The 18,752-nt window shown below is 42.8% G+C and overlaps 1 protein-coding gene across 3 annotated transcripts in view; it reads right to left on the reverse strand.

Annotated features, from left to right (window-relative positions):
• Dusp22 (dual specificity phosphatase 22) overlaps positions 1–18,752 on the reverse strand; it is a 53,867-nt gene that overhangs the window by 22,362 nt on the left and 12,753 nt on the right. For all 3 annotated transcript variants that reach the window (XM_034510970.2, XM_034510969.2, XM_076939210.1), the window contains exon 3: positions 17,671–17,753. In XM_034510970.2, coding sequence (XP_034366861.1) covers positions 17,671–17,753 — 83 coding nt within the window. The remainder of the gene's footprint in view (positions 1–17,670; positions 17,754–18,752) is intronic.

Genomic DNA, 18,752 nt, shown 5'->3' on the forward strand with positions numbered 1-18,752 from the left:
ACTGGTTTTGGGTACATTCACAGTAAAGCAAAACAATGTATGCTTAAGTAATCATTCAGGGAAAATCCCGTACTTACTGTCCTACGCCTATGCATAATTGGATGTGCATATAATTAAAATCAGATGCATTGTGGGAACATGCACAGTAGAGAAATGATGAGATAACCAATCACTCAAAATAGAGAACTCAAACAACATCCATTAGTAACCAAAGGTTTTCTCCTCTTGAGCTCATCAAAGGAAGCTCTTAACAATAAATGGGGCCTAGAATATTTTTCTTTACCCATGTGGCTCTCTTGCAGTGTATTTTGATCTTTTCTGCTATTTTGCTCTGAATAATTTCCTTGCTACTTTGGCAAATCTGTATCACACTCACCTTCAGTTCTCTGGATTAGAAGCCAAGAACCTGGAAACAACCAACACCCACACCGACCACTAGTACTCATTTCTATTATGGTAAAGAAAACATACATAATGTAAATATACTATCTTAAATTTATTTTAATTTTTTTGGCAGAACTGGAGACTGAGCCAAGACTGTGCACAAGCTAGACAGATGCCCCACTACCACCTCATTATTCCCAGCCCTCCTTTCATTTTCTATTTTGAGACATAGTCCTACTAATTTGCCAAGATTGGCCTTGAACTTGTATCCTCTGCCTCAGCCTCCTTAGTAGCTGTAGTTACAGGCCTGTGCCACCAGGTTGATTTGTTTGTTTGTTTGAAGTGAAGATTCTCTATGTTACTCAGGCTGGTTTTTAACTTCTGAGTCCCCATCTCATCTTTTAAATACCCATGACTATATAGACAGCCACTGTACCAGATACCACACTGACCTTTCCTAAGTGAAGACTTCCACAGTTGTATCACCAACATCCATATCTGGAACTTACTCTTCTTCCCAATTAGATTCTGTACCCATTACACAGTAACTTCTTTCCTTCCCTGTTCATTACCCTTAGAGACGACCATTCTCATCTCTATTCCTGTAGACCCTAGTACTTCTGTACCTCATATAAACCTAAGGAAAGGAAACTGAAAAACTAGGTTCTTAAAAGTCACAGACCCAAAAAATGACAACTGTTGACTTGAACTTCCTTGAGATGCACATTCCAGATGAGACCATGTTAGTCTTCTTCATAAGGCCCCTCTTTGCAAGAGTGTCTATTCCAGAGTTGCTGGAGACTGGCATCTCTATCATGTGTGTGCAAGCTAAGTTCAGTGCCAGTCCATGAGTCTGGATTGATGTCTGTCTTTAATCTAACAATTTACATACAGTCCATAGAGTTGAAAAAAACTATATTGTATTAAAGGGGAAAGTATATAAGTCAAGGTTATATCCACAAGAATAATAATTTAGAAACACTCTAAGTGTCATTTGACTGGGAGTGGGAATTTGTTATAGAAAATAAAGAATAAGTAAGGTCTAGATTCTTATGAGGTTCTTGGTCACTTCCTTTTAAAATTTCTGGTATGGCAAAATGTCCATGTCAATGGAATTACTAAAGAAGATTAAGCTGAAGATAAATCACAGTGACACTCCATAATGCATGTTTTAAGTCTAGATTCTGAACTGAAAAGGCATTCTCTGAAAGTACCCATATGCCACTAATTCTTCCTGCATGCTAAATTTAGGCAATATACCACAAATAACAACTTCCAAGAACACTGTGGTCCTTGGTGGGGCTTGGGGGGGTGGGGAGTGGGATGGTCAGAGTGGAGAGGTAAGATTTAGCCTTGGGTTTGATTTTGTGAGCCAAGATGCAAATAAGAAGTATCTACACCTGCTGCTGCTTTCAAGGTTAGTCAAAAAATGACATACATTTGACTTGTCAGAGTGACAGAAGAGGATTCTGATGTTTATTTTTGTTCAAGGTTTCAAAGAAAGACCAAAGTGGCCTCAGAGCAAGGGGTTTCCTCTGGCCCACATGGGATGGGTTATAGGAAGGCAATGGGGGAGATCCGGGGTGCTCTACCTCCGCACCTCCTCTGGGTTTGGTTCAGTGTGAGGGTTAGCTGATATGCCAACTGTGACTCAAAATCTGAGGCCAGTTTAACATGTGCAGTGTACCTTCGTGCAAAGTAGTGCCATCTAAGCACATCAAAGGAACGGTTGGGAATGAAAGTGCTGCTTAGAGACCAACAGGAGAATGTCACTAAGGAAAACATTCATTCTGTAAAAGATACAATTTATTTGACCATGTGTGGGCCTAAAACATATTCACTAGTACCTCTGAATCTGAAAAGTAAAGAAGACCCAACTTAAAGTCCTGTAGTGTGTCCACAGCTCCCTTCTATAGAAAGCTGCTCTCTCACTCTCAGTGGCCTGCTCAGGACCACTGGCCTGCCTACAAGTCAGTCCCTACAGGTTTTGTCCTTCCCTGGACTCCTCCCCTGAGCTCCTGCTTTACAATCTCTGTGATTCCTTCTCTGTAGGCTCCTCCCAACAGCCTTTCCTCAGCAGAACTTCAACACAGTGCAGTGCCTCTTTTCAAAGCCTCTCTTGACTCTAGCTCTGTGTTCTGAGTTCCGCCCAGACCCCAGAATGCAGGTGCCTTAGCCCAGCATGCAAGCTTGGATTGCTTGATCCCAAACTCTTACAGTGATCACTGTTTGCCCAGTCTCTCAGCTCTTACTCCTTGAAAATCAGCAGCAAATGTGTTTAAGTAAAGAAAAGGATACTTCAAAAAGTAGACACATCTTTTAAAATTCAAACTTGTATATCCTAAAGGCGCAGCCCCTAAGCTGGCTATGACATGTGGAGCTGGCTCTAAAGTCATGGTTCCATCCAGGCACACTCGTGCCTTCATCTCAGAAGGCTTGAGTCTCAACTTTCACTGCCTGTTGCTAATGGTCTTGGCAGGACATAGGGTGAACATGCTCATTAAGAATGAAAAATGTAGGCAGTCAATATAATGAGACTTCATGGATCTAGAGTGTGAAACAAAAACCTCACAGAAACTTCCAGTTTCCCCAGCTGTTATAATCCTCCCACTCCCTCTCTGCTATGGTCCCTGAGCTTTAGGTGCACTTGTGTTGTAGATATATCAGTTAGGGTTGGGTACCAAGTGGTCACTTAATCTCTACATGTTTATGGGCTGTGGTTCTCTGTAATGGTCACCATCTGTTGCAATGGCTGCCTAGAAAAGATATGAACACTGATGGCTTCAATAGACATGATAACATGGAAGGAAGAAGCCTCAGTGCAGGACCAAGTCTCCTAATACCAAGAGCAGGACAAATAGGTTTCTCCAGGGCAAAGCCCTCTAATTGGTTATCCAATGCCAAGTGGTCAGACCTGAATCATATATATACAAGTAACATTATATAGACTGAATGGATTACAATGTATATATTAAGGAATATGCATATACATACACATATACACACATATAGCTCATAACAACTCATGGTTTCTTTTTTAATTGTAAGACATTTTTTTTTTTTTAAATTATTGAGAGAGACCTTCTCTGGGTCACACTTTGGGAAGGAGGCAAACATTGACTCAGAACTGAGTATTGATCTTAAGGGCTAGCTAGCTAAGTCCTTGAGGGTTGGCTCCCAAAGGCAGAGGCTGAATTTAGCAGGAGTGTTTGAACTACATGAGCAAGACGAGGAGCTTCAGAGGAGCAAGGGTTTGGGAGTTGGCAGTTAGGGAGAAGCAAGACAAGGGTGGCATTCTGCCATTTCTCCTCCACACAAGGAGCAGCATCCTTCTGCAATGTGGTCAACTGTGAACGCTGTGATGGTTGCCATGGTACCGCCGAGGTTTACAACATGGCAGGTGCAGCTGGAAGGGTGCTTCCCTCTCTCAGCTTAGGCACCAGTGTCCCAGGGCCTCCCTTTGATGGGGAGTGCTTTACCACACCCCTCCCCCTTCCACTGTGAACACTTTGATGGGCTATTTTTATTTCCACAGCTGTTTGTTCTACCACCGGACACAGATGGAAGCCCCAGGGCAGAAAGCACTGTGGCCACGGAGGGGGCAGAGGGTCACCAGGATTTCAGAATGGCCAGTAAGAGCCACTCAGTTGTGATATCACTGCTCATTATGAAAGTGGGAAGAACAGTTTTTCATCAGAAGAGGCAGGAAACCTCAGCTTAAAGGGAACAACAAACAAGAGATGTTTAGGATATGCTACTCATACTAGGCTAGCCATGAACCATTTTTTCTTGAGGGTAGAATACCACATGCAGTTGAAGTTCAGCATCCTTAGTAAGTAACTAAGTAACTTAGTACTTAGTAAGTAACCCTTTCCCTGTGTTCATGGAGCTGGTTCCTCAGAAAAGAAACTCTAACTTAGGAAAACTAGGTTGTATTTGTCACATCACACTAGCAAGTTCCTAAGAGTGGAGTCTTAACACCTGGGCTTGGTTCTGTCCATCCGAGCTGCTCACCCCAGAATTACCAAGTGATAAGGAGTCAGCTGGTTCTCACCTACAGCCCCCTTCCTTCTGGCACTGGCCATGGTCAGAAGAACCAAGGGCTTTGTGGCTCATCTCATTTTAACTACAAGAAAGTTTGGGGGAAGAAAAAGAATTCCAAGCTAGACTTGGTGATGTAGTTCTGTAATCCCAGCTACCTGCAAGGCTGAGGCAGGATGGCAAGTTCCAGTCCTGACTGGACTAGAATGAGTTCAAGAGCAGCATGAACTATTTGATGAGATCTTGCCTCAAGACAGTTTGGAAAAGGGTTGTTGATGGAAGTTAGTAGGAGCATGATTGCTTAGTTTGCAGAAGTCCCTGGATTAAATCCTTATTAAGGGTTTTGGGCGGGGGGAGAGGATCACACTGGGAAGAGAGCACCACACTGGGAACCTCCTACAGTTTGGCTTGCTGTAACTTTCATCCTGAACTGTTTTCTTTCCCATCAAAAAGGTTAAGAGGTGGCCAAAGATTCACCTGCTCTGTTATCGAAGGTGGCAATTGAAATCTGCTGTGGTTGTGGTGACAGCTGAAAGGAGACAAGTGATACATCAATGCATGTCCAGGGGTGAATGCCGTCCTCCTGACACATACATGTCTCCAGAACATGCCAGAGAGCTGGGCTGCTGGGAGGGAAGCACATTCCAAAGGCATTCTGGGCACAGCTTGTTTGTCTGGTCTGCACTGAGGAGCCAGCTATGCACCTGCCTCACACTCAACCTTAAATAAGATTGCATCACTTCCCTCGCAGGTGCGGACAAGCCCTGATCCACCTGTGTCACTACCTAGCAATGACTTATTAAGAGCATCTGAAAACAGTAGATTTGTTTAAACTAATCTTAAGTAACCCTGGATCCATTTAAATAATCATTTTTTCCTATTTATTGAAAAACAATAAAGGTGTTCATAGCAAGCTTGAGCCCTGACTTAGCTCTCTACCACTGGGCACTTTCTGCTTGCCATTCAAACTTCTGACTACAGACTTTGAAGCCTCTTCCGAAAGAGCCTGCAACACATTAGAGCCCCCCCCCCCCACCCCGGGTAGACACTGTCCCTGCCCCTCCCAGTGCTCGGGGTGCCTAGTGTCTGCCAGCCATACACTGCACTGTCCCAACCAGAGCCAAAGACACACTTTCCCTCTGTAAATTCTCTCTGGTTACTCCCACCAAACTAAACCAAACTGCCCTTTAGACAACTTCAAAGACATCACATGCCCATTAAATCCTGTCCCGTTTGCTTTATATGCAACGTAACTCCCTCTCTTGTGGTTGCCTATAATAGCCACATGGATAAGGGTCTCCTAAGGTGAGAGTCCATAAGTAAGGAACCAAAGATGTTTGCCTGAGGTAAAACAAAATGTAAACCGTACGAATGGTCCAAGTTGAGAGAACCCTGTGCCTCTGCAGAGAAGCCCAAAGACTGCAACCAAAAGGCTGGAGGTAAACTAGGATGCACAGGGATCAGTAGGAACAACACACAGACAGCTACATCACAATGCAGACTTAGTGACTGATGACATCTTCCACCATGCTTCAAACACCAGAGGATAACTAACAAACATGATTCCCTGGCCACCCTATCTTGCCACTGTATGGTTTCATTCAGACCCAATAAAGTGGCCACATGTTTTACAGAGAGGATGCTCAAGTATTTCTGTCCAACTTACACTCTCTGGAGCACTGGATAGACCTGCATTTCTAACAGACTTTGGAATACAGCAGGAACATCTCACCCATTGCTCTGGGTGTGTGCATATCCATCAGATGCTCTGGTGTCTGTGCCATGAAGCTATTATGTAAGGTACCCTGACGCTTCCCTTGCCCCACCTCACAACTAAACACTAGATAATTCCTTTCCACTCTACCCAAGAAATGGCTATTTTTCAATGGCTATTTTTAAGTTGTTTCTGAGGTGCCTAGAGGTTAATGGTTGTTATGTCTTTTTGATGGATCATTCCCTCTGTCATTTATGTAGCTGACCTCTTTGCTTCTGTACCTATCATGTGTTTGTCTAATAGGATAGGACTACTATTGTCCCTCCTCCTTGTGGCTCATTTTGCTTCAGAATCGTTCCCCATTCTTTCATTTTCAACACTGCTGTATCATTTTGTGTAACAGTCTAAGATCCAATCTGATCTTTTATTTCTAGAAAACCACCACCAATCCTTAGTGCTTCAGGTCAAACCCTTACTTCTAACTAGGAATAGGGTAAGAGCTTCCAGGGGTCTCTAAGATGTGTTTCTCCTCCTTCTGTTCTATTTCTGCACTGATAACTATTGGAAAAGCAGTCTGACTGTGTCACTTGATTGGGGGCACAGATCTTGAGTGAGTCTCTAATTCCCCCCATACTCTTCAGCCTGACAAACAACTGGTCCTTGCTGAGGCTGCCTTTCCAGGCCGGCCACTCTGATGTACTCTGCTGAGCCTTTCCTACAGGCCAGGACACACCCTACACTGCATCCCCATGTCACCGCATGTGTTGTTCTTTACCAGGGACCACACTCAACTGTCCTCACCATCACCACCTAGCAAGCTCTCCTTATCTTTTAGGACCAAAGACAACTCTCACCCTTTGCTACAATCTTACTGGCTGCCCCATCCTCCTGGGTGTCTTGGGGACTCTTATACCTGATACATATTTGCAACTCTGTACCACTGTGAGGATTTATGTGCCTGTATCAATGTGGAACCCCTTCTTATTTCTCTTTGTATCATCCAGTAATCCATGGTAGACAGGGGAGCAGGAGCACTCCAGGGAAGTCTGATGAGGAGGGACAAGATGTTTGCTGAAAGCCTGACTATGCTACCAGGCGGCAAACAGAGCCCTTTCGTCCTGGAGGTTTAAGAAACAGCGTATTTCCTCCAGAATCATCTGGTATCAGGGGGCTCCAGCCTTCCTCCTGCCCCATGCAGCTCATCACACTAGTGCTCCACCTGCAGATAGGATGCTGGCAGAGGAGCACCAGGCAGATCAGAGCCAAGCGCCTCTGCACTTGGCTGCCCCACACAAGGAACTCAGACAGCTGAGTCAAGGAAGAGCAATTACTAGACAGTTTTCGATCCCTACAGTAAATATTTCTATTTGAGTCATATCTATTTAAGTCTGGGGTTGGCTTCAAACAAATTTGCTTTAACACACAAGTGGTACTGCAATCCCTGAGCAGAGTAGGTACCACTGATTTTCAGATGACATCTAGAAACTTTCCTAGAGAAGTGAGACCTAGCTAAGGTTACAAGAAACAACCATCAATTAGAAACTAACCCCAGGGCAAACAGTTGTTTGTCTCCAAAGGCAATGGGCTTCACTACCAGTGGGTAGTTTGGTGCTTGTGCAATGCTATTAAACAAAACAAAATCACCCAAGTTGGAGGAGACAATGGGCATCTATACAGGAACCACTGCCCAGGGCTTCAAGCTGCAGTGCTAGGTGAATTTGTGAATCCTGAAAGGGCATAAACACATTCCTATGTCCAGTCAATCCAGTAGAAACGACTGTTTTTGATGTTGAAAACAAAGCCCCTATCATTACAGACATGTCCTGGGCTAGCTTCTGCCTTTGAAGATTAAGACAACTTGAAGTGAATGATGTACTTTCTTTGTATCTGCTGACCACAGACCACAAAGGATGTTTGGTGCCACATATCACACATGAATCCATGGCATACAATGATATAACACACACAGACACACACACACACGCACACACACGCATGCACGTTTTTTCAAGCTAAGCCTGAATATGTACATGCAATCTAACCATTGTTATCATAGGTACAAAGAATATTGCTTGCCAACCTCTTTCCTGTCACTCAAAGAGATACTCTTGTTGCAGACGTTCTCAACCTATGGGTCAAGACTTCTTTGGGGGTCAAACCACCCTTCCACAGGGGTTACCTAAGACTATCTGCCTATCAGGTATTTACATTATGATTCATAACAGTAGCAAAATTACAGCTATGAAGAAGAAACAAAAATAATTTTATGGTTGGGAGTTACCACAATATGAGAAACTGTATTAAGGGTCACAGGATTAGGAAGGTTGAGAACCACTGCTCTTATTGGAACAAGTCAATTAAAGATTAAAACAACATAAAGAAAACAATACTCCTTCATTCTTGGGAGTCTATTATGATCCTTTCAGACTCTATTTGTATATGTAATAGAAATGTAACTGATGATTTTACATTTTATACAAGAGATCACATTATAGATATTTGTTATGATTTGTTTCTGTTTCTTAATGATTTCTTTTCTTTAAATACACAGACATCTCCTCTTTGGGGATTGCTTCAAGTATTTTTGCATATGCATGGACTGAGACTGGTTCCACTGCTGTGCCATTATCAACATTGTGTCCATGAACTTTAGTGTCCCCCAAATCTGCACATCTCTGTGTGTTTAAAATGGTTTGGGACTCTATTCTACTTGTGCTAGAAGAAACGTGACTTACAGTTTCCACAACTTAGTAAGCCTGCACATTCACATACACTCTGCCTGTTAGGTCTCTGTGTCCTAGGCACAGGGGAACATAGTGGGCATCAGACAAGAGAGGCAGAGGAGAGGGCAACACCCAAGTGTATGCCTGAGGAGCTACCCTTCCTACACCAGAGCAGGGAATTTTGCCCTAAATGTGACCTCAGTTTCTTACCTCTAGGCTCTGCAAAGTCCAAGTCACCATCTCCTTCAACCCCACAAGCAAACTTCAAGTATGACAAAGCTTTTGTTGACTGATGAAGTTGTGTGATCTTTTTTATGGGTCCAATCTCCCAATGCTAACCAAAGGCAACTGACAGACCATTTAGAGCTCAATGAGAAAGTCACTGAACCTTTTGAGGGGATTACAGGTTACTAATTCGACAATAGAGGCTTTAGTAGCACCACAAAACTAGATACCATGTATGCCTTCACTTCCTGGCAAGTGAAGTGAGGGGCTATGGCAGCAACCTATGTGCTGGAGGCTATAACACACTAATCAGACGCTCTGGCACCACAGACTCCTCACATGAAGTCATTCTTGACACAGCTCTGCTTTCCTACATCAATGAACCAAATGTGACCAAAGACATGCTTTCTCATTTGGGGATGGGGTTAAAATGTAAATAGGCCTTTGTTCTTTGGCAAGCATGTACATCCCTGTGTGTCAGAATGAACTATACACCATCAGAACCAAAGAACCTCCACAAAGGAGTGGAGTGCCTACCCACTGGTCCAAAAGTGTTACATGGACCAAAAAGACTTGGAACATTAAACAGAGGTTGTCATAGATGGACAAAATTCATGTCTTAACCAAGAGCACCCTGTAGGCACTACAGAAATGAAAGAAGCCTAAGGTCTCTCTTTCCCTGCTAAACATACAGCAGTGATTAAGTCTGGGAAAAACAGGCGACCTGCATCCGTATTTGCTACATGCATGTGTTATTGTACTGAACCACACAGAGAAGAGGAGGAGCATCAGAAGCATCCTTCCTTAAACTTTAAATGCCCTCCTCTAACTCTGGTTCTGGCTTGAAAGAAGATGGTATCTTCATATTTCAGAAGCCAACGAAACTGAAGGACATAGGGCAAGAGGACCAGGGTTCCTGCAGGGACTTCTATCAGCCACTGAGTCTTGCCCCATGGTCAAAGTACAGGACTGGCCAAGCAGATGCAGCACCTAACCCTGGTGATTATGTCCTCATCAAGAGGCATGTGAATGCAGACACAGAGATAACAGCCTGTGTCAGAATAAACAGTAGTAGCCAAGTAAAGCAGAACCACAAAATTAGATACTAGACAAGAATAGCTCAAAAAGTGTCTTTAGTGTTAAAAGAAATCAACACAGGATCATTAAGAATAAACAAGGCATGGTGGCACATGCCTGGAATCCCAGAAGTTGGGAGACTGAGAAGGAACAGGAAATGTAAACCAGCCTAGGTTTCACTGTGAGAGCCTTTCACAGAATGAATGAACACATAAGTGCCTACCTATGAAAACATGCTAGTTATTATCTAATCCATACATGCTAAGAGTTCAAAATACAAAACTGAAAACACTTCAACCAAATTCCAGCTCATACAATCTATCCACTAAACATATAACATATATGTACGAAGATTTTGTTTCCCTATTGAGTTCATCAATGCACAATTAGAATCTTTGATGCAAAGAAGCTGAGATAGAATGACAGCACTTTTAAGACATTTCTATTAATAGTGAAAAGTAGTTGTTTCCTGCAGGTGCTCTGTCAAATACATAGAACGAAAAATGAAACAAACTCTGAAATTTTTACATCAGAAAGACAGGGTTCTGTTTCTTTTCTCAGGGGAAGGGAGAAACCTTTCCTTGTTCAATACTGCTTCCTCAGCACCTACATACAATATTGAGTTTCTGATTGGAAAAAAAAAAATAACAGTTTTTTTTCACCTTTTCTCAATGCTGAAGGTACCATGCTCATACTAGTCTGTCAAATAAGGAAACATTTCTTTTGTGTATGTATGTGTGTGCATGTGTTTGTGTACATGCTAGTCTGTATATGTATGTGAGGGTCAGAGGACAACCTCAGTGGTACTGTTCCTCAGGTGATGTCCACCATTTTTGAGACAAGGTCTCTCTCTGACCTGGAGCTTGTCAGTAAGATTAGGCTGGCTGGCCGGTGTGCTCCAGGGATCTCTGCCTCCTCACTACTGGGATTACATGCAGGAACTACCACTCTTGGTTTTAACATCAGTTTGGGGAATCAAACTCAAGTCCTTTTGCAAGCATGTTATTGACTATAAGCATAAACTATCCCTGCAACCCAGTAAGAAAACACCTCCTGATAAACGTAAGCATTCCCAGCCACAGCCCCAGAACAGAATCAGATGAACTGTTACATCGTGAATACTGTAACTACAGGCCTAGAGGGTTTTTTACTTGAAATTAATCTATGTATTGATGATTTCTCCCTATAAATGCACTAGTAACATGTATTTCAATGACTAACATCAAAGGTTAGTCCTAAATGATTGTGTCCAGGAGAAAGACCCTTGCCTTTGCAATGAGAAGACCTCAGAATGTAACCCTGGCCAGGGTCCATTTACTGACAGATGGAGTCACCGAAATCAGTTATGTCACAAAAGAGTAAGAATAATTCAGACTGCTTGCCAGGCTTGAAGCCTTGGAGGATCAGACCACAGTGAAGTACAAAGGAGGTTCCATCCTGGTTCTCTGTGCCAGCTTCCTTCTGGACAAAATACCGCAAGCTGATTATATGAATTCCTAGTCATTGCTTAAGGCCCATTCAGATGCATGCATGCTCAGTGCAAACAACTCCAGACTTATGAATGGAAGACAGAGCTCACTCTTGGGTCTTCCAGTCTTTTGTTTCTATTTGATTTTTTTTTTCACCTACCTTGAGCCATAGTTCTTCTTTCCTTAGACTGTAATGAATATGAATATTTACAAAATAATCAGAATATGATCCTGTCTATGCATTAAAGGTTCTGCCAAGACAGATTGGGGTGGTGAGCACACTTTAGTATCTTCAGTGCCTGGCCCTGGGCCTGCACTAGATGCTCAAGGAACAAATACAGCATTTGCCTGCTCCCTGCCTCTATGTGGAAAAGCTGTCCTGGAAAGGACTACAACTTTACCAAAAAAAAAAAAAAAAAAAAAAAAAAAAAAGCAGAAATTTGCTAAATGAAAAGGGTAAAAAAAAGAGAGGGTGATGAATATTATCAAAGTATATAATAATCAGGTATGGAAATATCACAATAAAATCCATTAGTCTGTACAATTAATATGTGCTTAAAAGTAAAATTGTGCTGGTAGTGGAGGAACAGGCACACTCTCACACCTGCCAGGGAGACCTCAACAGGCACACCCCTTCTCAAATGTAGAAACAGCTATAGACACTGGCATCAGAAGCATCAGCCATGGTAGCAAAGGACTGAGACAAGGAGCATGGTGGGAAAAAAAAAATCTCTGGCTAAGGACAGAAGAACTAGCTTCTCATCAAACTACCTAAACCAGCCCTGGGGACTTTGGACTTTCTAGTTTTACAATGATGGAGTCAGGAAAGATCACCTGTAGGAACCCAATTCTGCTGAGATTTGTCAGATAAAAGGTAGTAGCTGGGCTGGGGACAGGGGTGTGGCTCAATGTTAGAGCACCTGCCTAGAGCGTATGAAGTCATAAATTTGATTTTATTTCTAACAATATACTCATGCATGCAGAGAGGGGGGGAGGGAGGGAAGGAGAGAGAGAGGGGGAGGGAGGGAGGGAGGGAAAGAGAGAGAGAGAGAGAGAGAGAGAGAGAGAGAGAGAGAGAGATGAAGCAGTGGGAATAGAAAGAGAATTACAGCTCCTTAGAATCTCAGAGGGAGAGGAAGTGGGGTTCCTAGTGAGTGAGATCCCTACACTTATGTGCTGCTCTATTTTTGTGTGTGAAATGTGTATCCATGTTTGTTCATGACTGTGTGCACAAGTAGAGCTCAGAGATCAATGTTAGGTGTCTTAATGACTCTTTGGCTTACTTTTTGAGACACAGTCTCTAGGGTACCTGGAGGTTACTGGTTCAGCTAAACTGGCTGGTCAACAAGCCATCCTCCTGCCTCTAGCTCCCCAGTGCTGGGGTTACACGTGCACTGAGGTACCTGGTATTTTTATCCAGGTCCAAACTCAAGTCTTCATGCTTCCAAAACAAGCACTTTACTGACCAAGCCATCTCTTCAGCCCCTTTTATGATGTTTTTGAGGGTCTTCATTCTTCTCTGAGCCTGACTTGGTCCCTAAATTATTTTCAGGTTACCTCTTCAGAAATGTGGGACAGGGCAAGGAGTAGGGGGATGTTAGAGGCACGCTAGAGTAGCAGTGAAGGCCCACTAAAGGAAAACCTTTGGTAAAAAGAACAGAATCTCTGGCCTGGGTAGAGACCTAACAGTCCAATTGGTCCTGGCCAATTGCTTAGCAAAGAACCCACTTCTGGGAAGGCAGGCTTACTTTCAAAACAAGCAGAAAAACCAGTCCTTTAATGAGATACCGTTCCTTCCCAGAGTCCCTATCCATCATAGCACAGGAGCTTACAGGGCCACAGTTGTACAGCTTCAGACATTTTCTGAATTACTCAGAAAAGTCAACTTCTCCTCGTCTTCTTGCTGTGGGTTCAAAGCTACTTTCCCCAAAACTGGGCTTCCTTACTCTTTCTCTAAAGCTGTGGCTGCTTGTCTGCCTCGTGTCTGACTTCCATTCCAGCACACTGGTGTGGCTTTTTCCTTCTCTCTACCATTCTCCTTTGGAATCGGTTACTGAGATTTGTAGCTCGCCTGTGCTGGGTGATTTTTCTTTTAAACACTAATATAATTGTTTTTGAATTTCAATAAGCAAGCAAGCAAAGTGTCTTCATTCTGGAAGACCTACCCAGACAGTCTCTGAAGAACCAGACTGCATTTAGAACTCCAGGCTTTTCGCCCTGGGCTGACTGTCTTATTCCATGTCTGAGAGGCCACATAAACCCTGTGTCATCAGAAACACCTGGTTCCACTTGATGACCAAAGACAGTGACTCAGCCGCTTTGGAGGCCCGAGATCAATGGTTTCCAGTCTTTCCCTTCAGGCATGGTGGTAGAAGTCTTAGATATCTCAAGTGCTATTCTGGAAACTTTCTCCAAAATCAACCAAATAATGGTGTGTTATATGTAGCACAACTAAAATCTAATGAAGTATAAGCGTCTTATTTAGTTGAAAAATAAAATCTGTATTGCATAATGAAAACCAACTAAGCAAGTTTCAACTGACCTGTGTGGTGGATGCAGTTTAGGACATTGTGCTGGTCTAGAATTGTGACAAAAACAGATTGCTATACCCAGAAAGGATATATGTCCAATAGGACTAAAGGTACAGAGCCTTCCCTTTTACGTACAGCAGATTGTCACAGCCATAAAAGTAAATCAATACGGAGAGGTACAATCTGTACAAAGGCAGTCTCAGGGGCAGGGTCTGGCCTTTAGCATGGCAGATGCTTGAGTACCCTTTGGTCAATTGGATAATATAGCTACAACAAGCATGCTCACAAGGTCCTTGTTCAGAGAGACTGAACATACGTCTACACTGCTACTTGTAAAGGTTTATTATCTCAGCCTAACCAGGATTTTCTCAGGAGCCTATGACATGCTAAATTTCCTAAACTCGTTTTCCCAAAGCATGACATCACATACCCACAGCAATGTACCCTCATTGAAGCAGGTCCAATGATGTGACCACATGCTCTCACTTGCCCTCTCTTGCATTGAAAGCTGGTCTGAAGACCCTAACTAAAGACCTTGATGACAAGAACCTCAATGCCTTAAAACCCAGAGATTTACTGACATGACCCAAGAAGTACTCACACCACAGAGCCCCAGATATGGCTCCCTGGCAGCCTTGCTTCTATCCCAGAGAAAGGCTCCCCAGATTAAGCTAGGGGAGTTTCATAAATATGTCTGGCTTTGAAGTTCTCAGAAAATTCCTTCCCCATTCCCTTCAAGGATCAGGGCCAGCAGAACCCAGAGCTGTGGAAGACCCCACACTAATAACTTCCCAGCCTGTTCTCCAGATTGGTTATAGGCCGTGGATTTGAATTTGGAAGGTGGAGCTGAATTTAGAATTTCAGAGAGAAGATGGCTAAACAAAATCCTTAAACATCTGGAATTCCAGTAACTTAATCACTGTGAAGAGCACTCTACAAAACTCCCCACACAGAGCTGGAGAGGCTGTGAAGCAGCTTTATAGAAACATACTAACGGATCACCTGTGACATACCAAATGAATGCAGCAAGATGGGCAACCTTAAACTATGCTATGCTGTAAAACCGCAGTGTGACCTTCAGTAAACAAGCGCTTTCTATCAGGCTGAGCAATGATGGTACCCAATGGCTAAGACAACATTGAGAGGATCTGAAAGCACAGCTGGTAAACTGTAGGTGCAGGAGGATGAGGTCAGGAAAATACAACAACTGTAACAAGGGGCACAGTGACTCCCCTCTCCATTCCCCTCTTCTCTTTGTAAAGGCAGTTTGTCCCTAGAGACAAAGTACACAGAACACGATGGGCATGTAACGTGTTCAGAATGGAGGCCCACAGTCTGCCCTGAGCTCCGGGTGCATGCACACAGGAGCTTCTTTATAACCTGGCTTACTTTCCAGTCCAGCCAGAGTTTCTCTGTGTGACAGAACAGCTGCAGTTGTCTCACGTCTAACACTTCAAGACCTTTTATGTAGGTGGAAGTCAAGGGACTGAGAGCAGTATGCATATGGCAATGTGTCCTATTAAAATTAGTATACAATAGTAAGGCAGACTTGGTGGGGCAGGGTGGGAAGGACTGCTATGCAATTTATTAAAATAAAGGAAACCTCAAGCTTCATCTTGTGATTTAAGAGGAAGTCAGCCATGACCACTTTGCAGTTTAACATGTCTATATTTTAAACACAAACTAACATTAACAGATTAAACAATTAATACTGTTTTATTAATAATTAATTAAAACAGGAGTAACTATTTTCAAAGTAACTGTTGGACTCAAAAAAAAAAAAATCCAAAACAAAAACAACAACAACAAAAAGCTTTCATTCCCACTGAGACCAACACAGTGCCCTAGCAAACACCCATGGAAACAGCAGAAGAAAGTGTGAGCTTCCGACTGGAGACAGCGTGGGGGAGATGTGGACAGTGATGACCATCTGCTGCAGGCTTACAGACTGCTCCTCAGCCTCTGTTCTCATCTATACAATTTAGCTTGTTTTGTACTGGCTCAAACCTGGGAGCTCCAAAGCCAAAGAAAATACGTATACATACATACATACATACATACATACATAGTACATACTACCTATTCTAGTATAATCTGACTTTCAATGAAAACAGCTTGAACCAGGACTCTTTGTTTCAGAACAAGTACCCCTCCCTTCCTAACACCCCACCCTAAAATAGAAAAAACATGTATCACAACCACACAGGCATTGTTTTCTAAATCGAGGTTAACCTGGGCTGTGTCATGCCAGAAACAGAAATAGATTTTGCTCCTGTTCAACAGCTCAAACCGTCCATCAGGGTAAAACTGAAGATGTTTTTGGAATTAGTGTACAAGCAGACACACCCTGTTTACCTTCCCACTCCCCCCCACTCCCCACCTTAAAACAGCTCTCTACTGATGTCCATTTAGATCAGGCCTGGGGAAAAAAAAATCACAGGGGTGGCTTGCCCACCTTCCTGTCCTTTACTCCTTAAGACAAATGATACTAGAACTTTTGTGGCAAACATCACCAGGAAATGAGCAACTTGGATTCGTTAGGATCCTACTAAAGCAGAAATAATTTTGAAAATAGCAATAGGTTTTACTTATTTAGCTGTTTTTTTTTTTCCTGTAGTTATAGAGATGCAACCTAGGTCTTCATGTGTGCTAGGCTATGCTACCACCAAGATGCTCTTAGCCTAAATTTTAATCAATCAATCAATCAATCAATCAATCAATCAACACAGGGTCTTACTCTGTAGCCTAAGCCAGGCTGGAATTCACTATGTAGCCCAGGTTGGTTCTTGAACTTGAAAACTGTAGGAAGCCACGGTTAGCGGTGATACATTCCGCCATTCCAAGATGGCGTGGGCATCCTGTCCTCCCACAAGTAAACAACTGACTGCACAGGTGCAAGAGGCAAAAAGCACGCCAAAAGTCACTGCCAATCCCAAGGCGTATTATGGGTAATGAGTGAACAGCCAATCAGAAGTGAATATGTCACTCTAGGGTGTATTTAAGCAGTGCCTCTTCCTGTCTTTCCGTCTTTTCTGCTTCTGCTTATACAAGAGTAAAGCCTCGCTGTAGTATTGCCCGATCACTGCCTCCGTGTCTTTTTCGCGGGCGAAGGGAACTCGGGAGGTGCATGGAACAGAAAACACCTTCTCTTGGGTGCTGGAAGTACAGGTATGACTTACCACTAGGCTCTAAATTATAAATATTCTTAGTATTCAGAAGGAAATGCAATGTCTTTATTTTGGAGCCCTTTGAAGAAAGAGCCAAGCAAGCAACGCAGCAGAAGTACAATGAGGATGCCCTCTGTCAGCGCACAGCGTGTCCTCAAGTGGGTCCAGGCATCTAACTTGAATACGAAAGTAAGCTGTCCACAGGGATATACTAGTGTCAGAATATGGCTGCTTTCATTTATGTCATGTGCACTTCCACAGAGTATAAGTACACACACACACTCACAGAGACAGACAGACAGACAGACAACCCCCCCCCCCCCAACGGTTCTTTCTTACCTCCAACATGGGCCTGGCAGTGTCATGCACAGAAAGAATGTGTGTCACCTTGTTCCTGCTCAATTGTTCTGCGTCTCTTGCATCTGCCATCAAAGATAAGAGATGGACATTTTAATAGGCTCTTTGCGTTCACCACTCTTACAGTCTAGGCAGAAAACAGCACACAACTTGAGGATTTTTTTTTTTCTTAAAACTTTATAACTGATCATATCCAGAATAATCTAGACTAGTAAAATTAGGACTTTTGCTTTTATGTGTTTTGTTTTAATTTATTTTTGACTGATGTAACTTTTGAGTTCAAGTATTGTACTCAGATTAAAAAACATTTTAATTAGGAAAGTTGTTAAAAGAAATGCAAGATGTAGTATAGTACACTAGTATGTTTTTACATGAGACACATATATTAACCATGTTTATTAAAAAACACAGTTACTTCCTACTGATTCCTTAAGTTGAATGTAAAATCCAAGAACCCATTTGCTGAAGAAGACAGAGAAGTACAATGGATAGTCCTTACCCTGAGAGAAGTAAAGCTTTAGACAGGACTATGGTTTATGATCTCCACATTCACGTTACAGCAAAATCAAACCAATAAAAATCCCGAACGTTTTCCAGAAATTCCACACAGAATTATCAGATGGGTATTAAATTATTTTCATAAGAAACTATGGCACTGCCGGGCGGTGGTGGCGCACGCCTTTAATCCCAGCACTTGGGAGGCAGAGGCAGGTGGATTTCTGAGTTCGAGGCCAGCCTGGTCTACAGAGTGAGTTCCAGGACAGCCAGGACTACACAGAGAAACCCTGTCTCTAAAAACCAAAAAAAAAAAAAAAAAAAAAAAAAAGAAAGAAAGAAACTATGGCACCAAAATTATATTCCCTTTTAATGTTCCCACCTGTAGGAAAAGACTAATTTTCAGATGCTCTGAGTTTAAAACCTCGGCTAATCTACAAAACAGTTCAGCAAGAAAGAAGTCCCACTCTTCTGAATGCTTGGCCCTGGACAACCTTTTCAAAGGGATACAAGAAAAAAAAAAAAAAAAAAGCAATGGACCAAAAAGCAAGTATTCCATGATGCTCCGT

Source organism: Arvicanthis niloticus, chromosome 8 (genome assembly GCF_011762505.2).
Source record: "Arvicanthis niloticus isolate mArvNil1 chromosome 8, mArvNil1.pat.X, whole genome shotgun sequence".
Lineage (NCBI taxonomy): Eukaryota > Metazoa > Chordata > Mammalia > Rodentia > Muridae > Arvicanthis > Arvicanthis niloticus.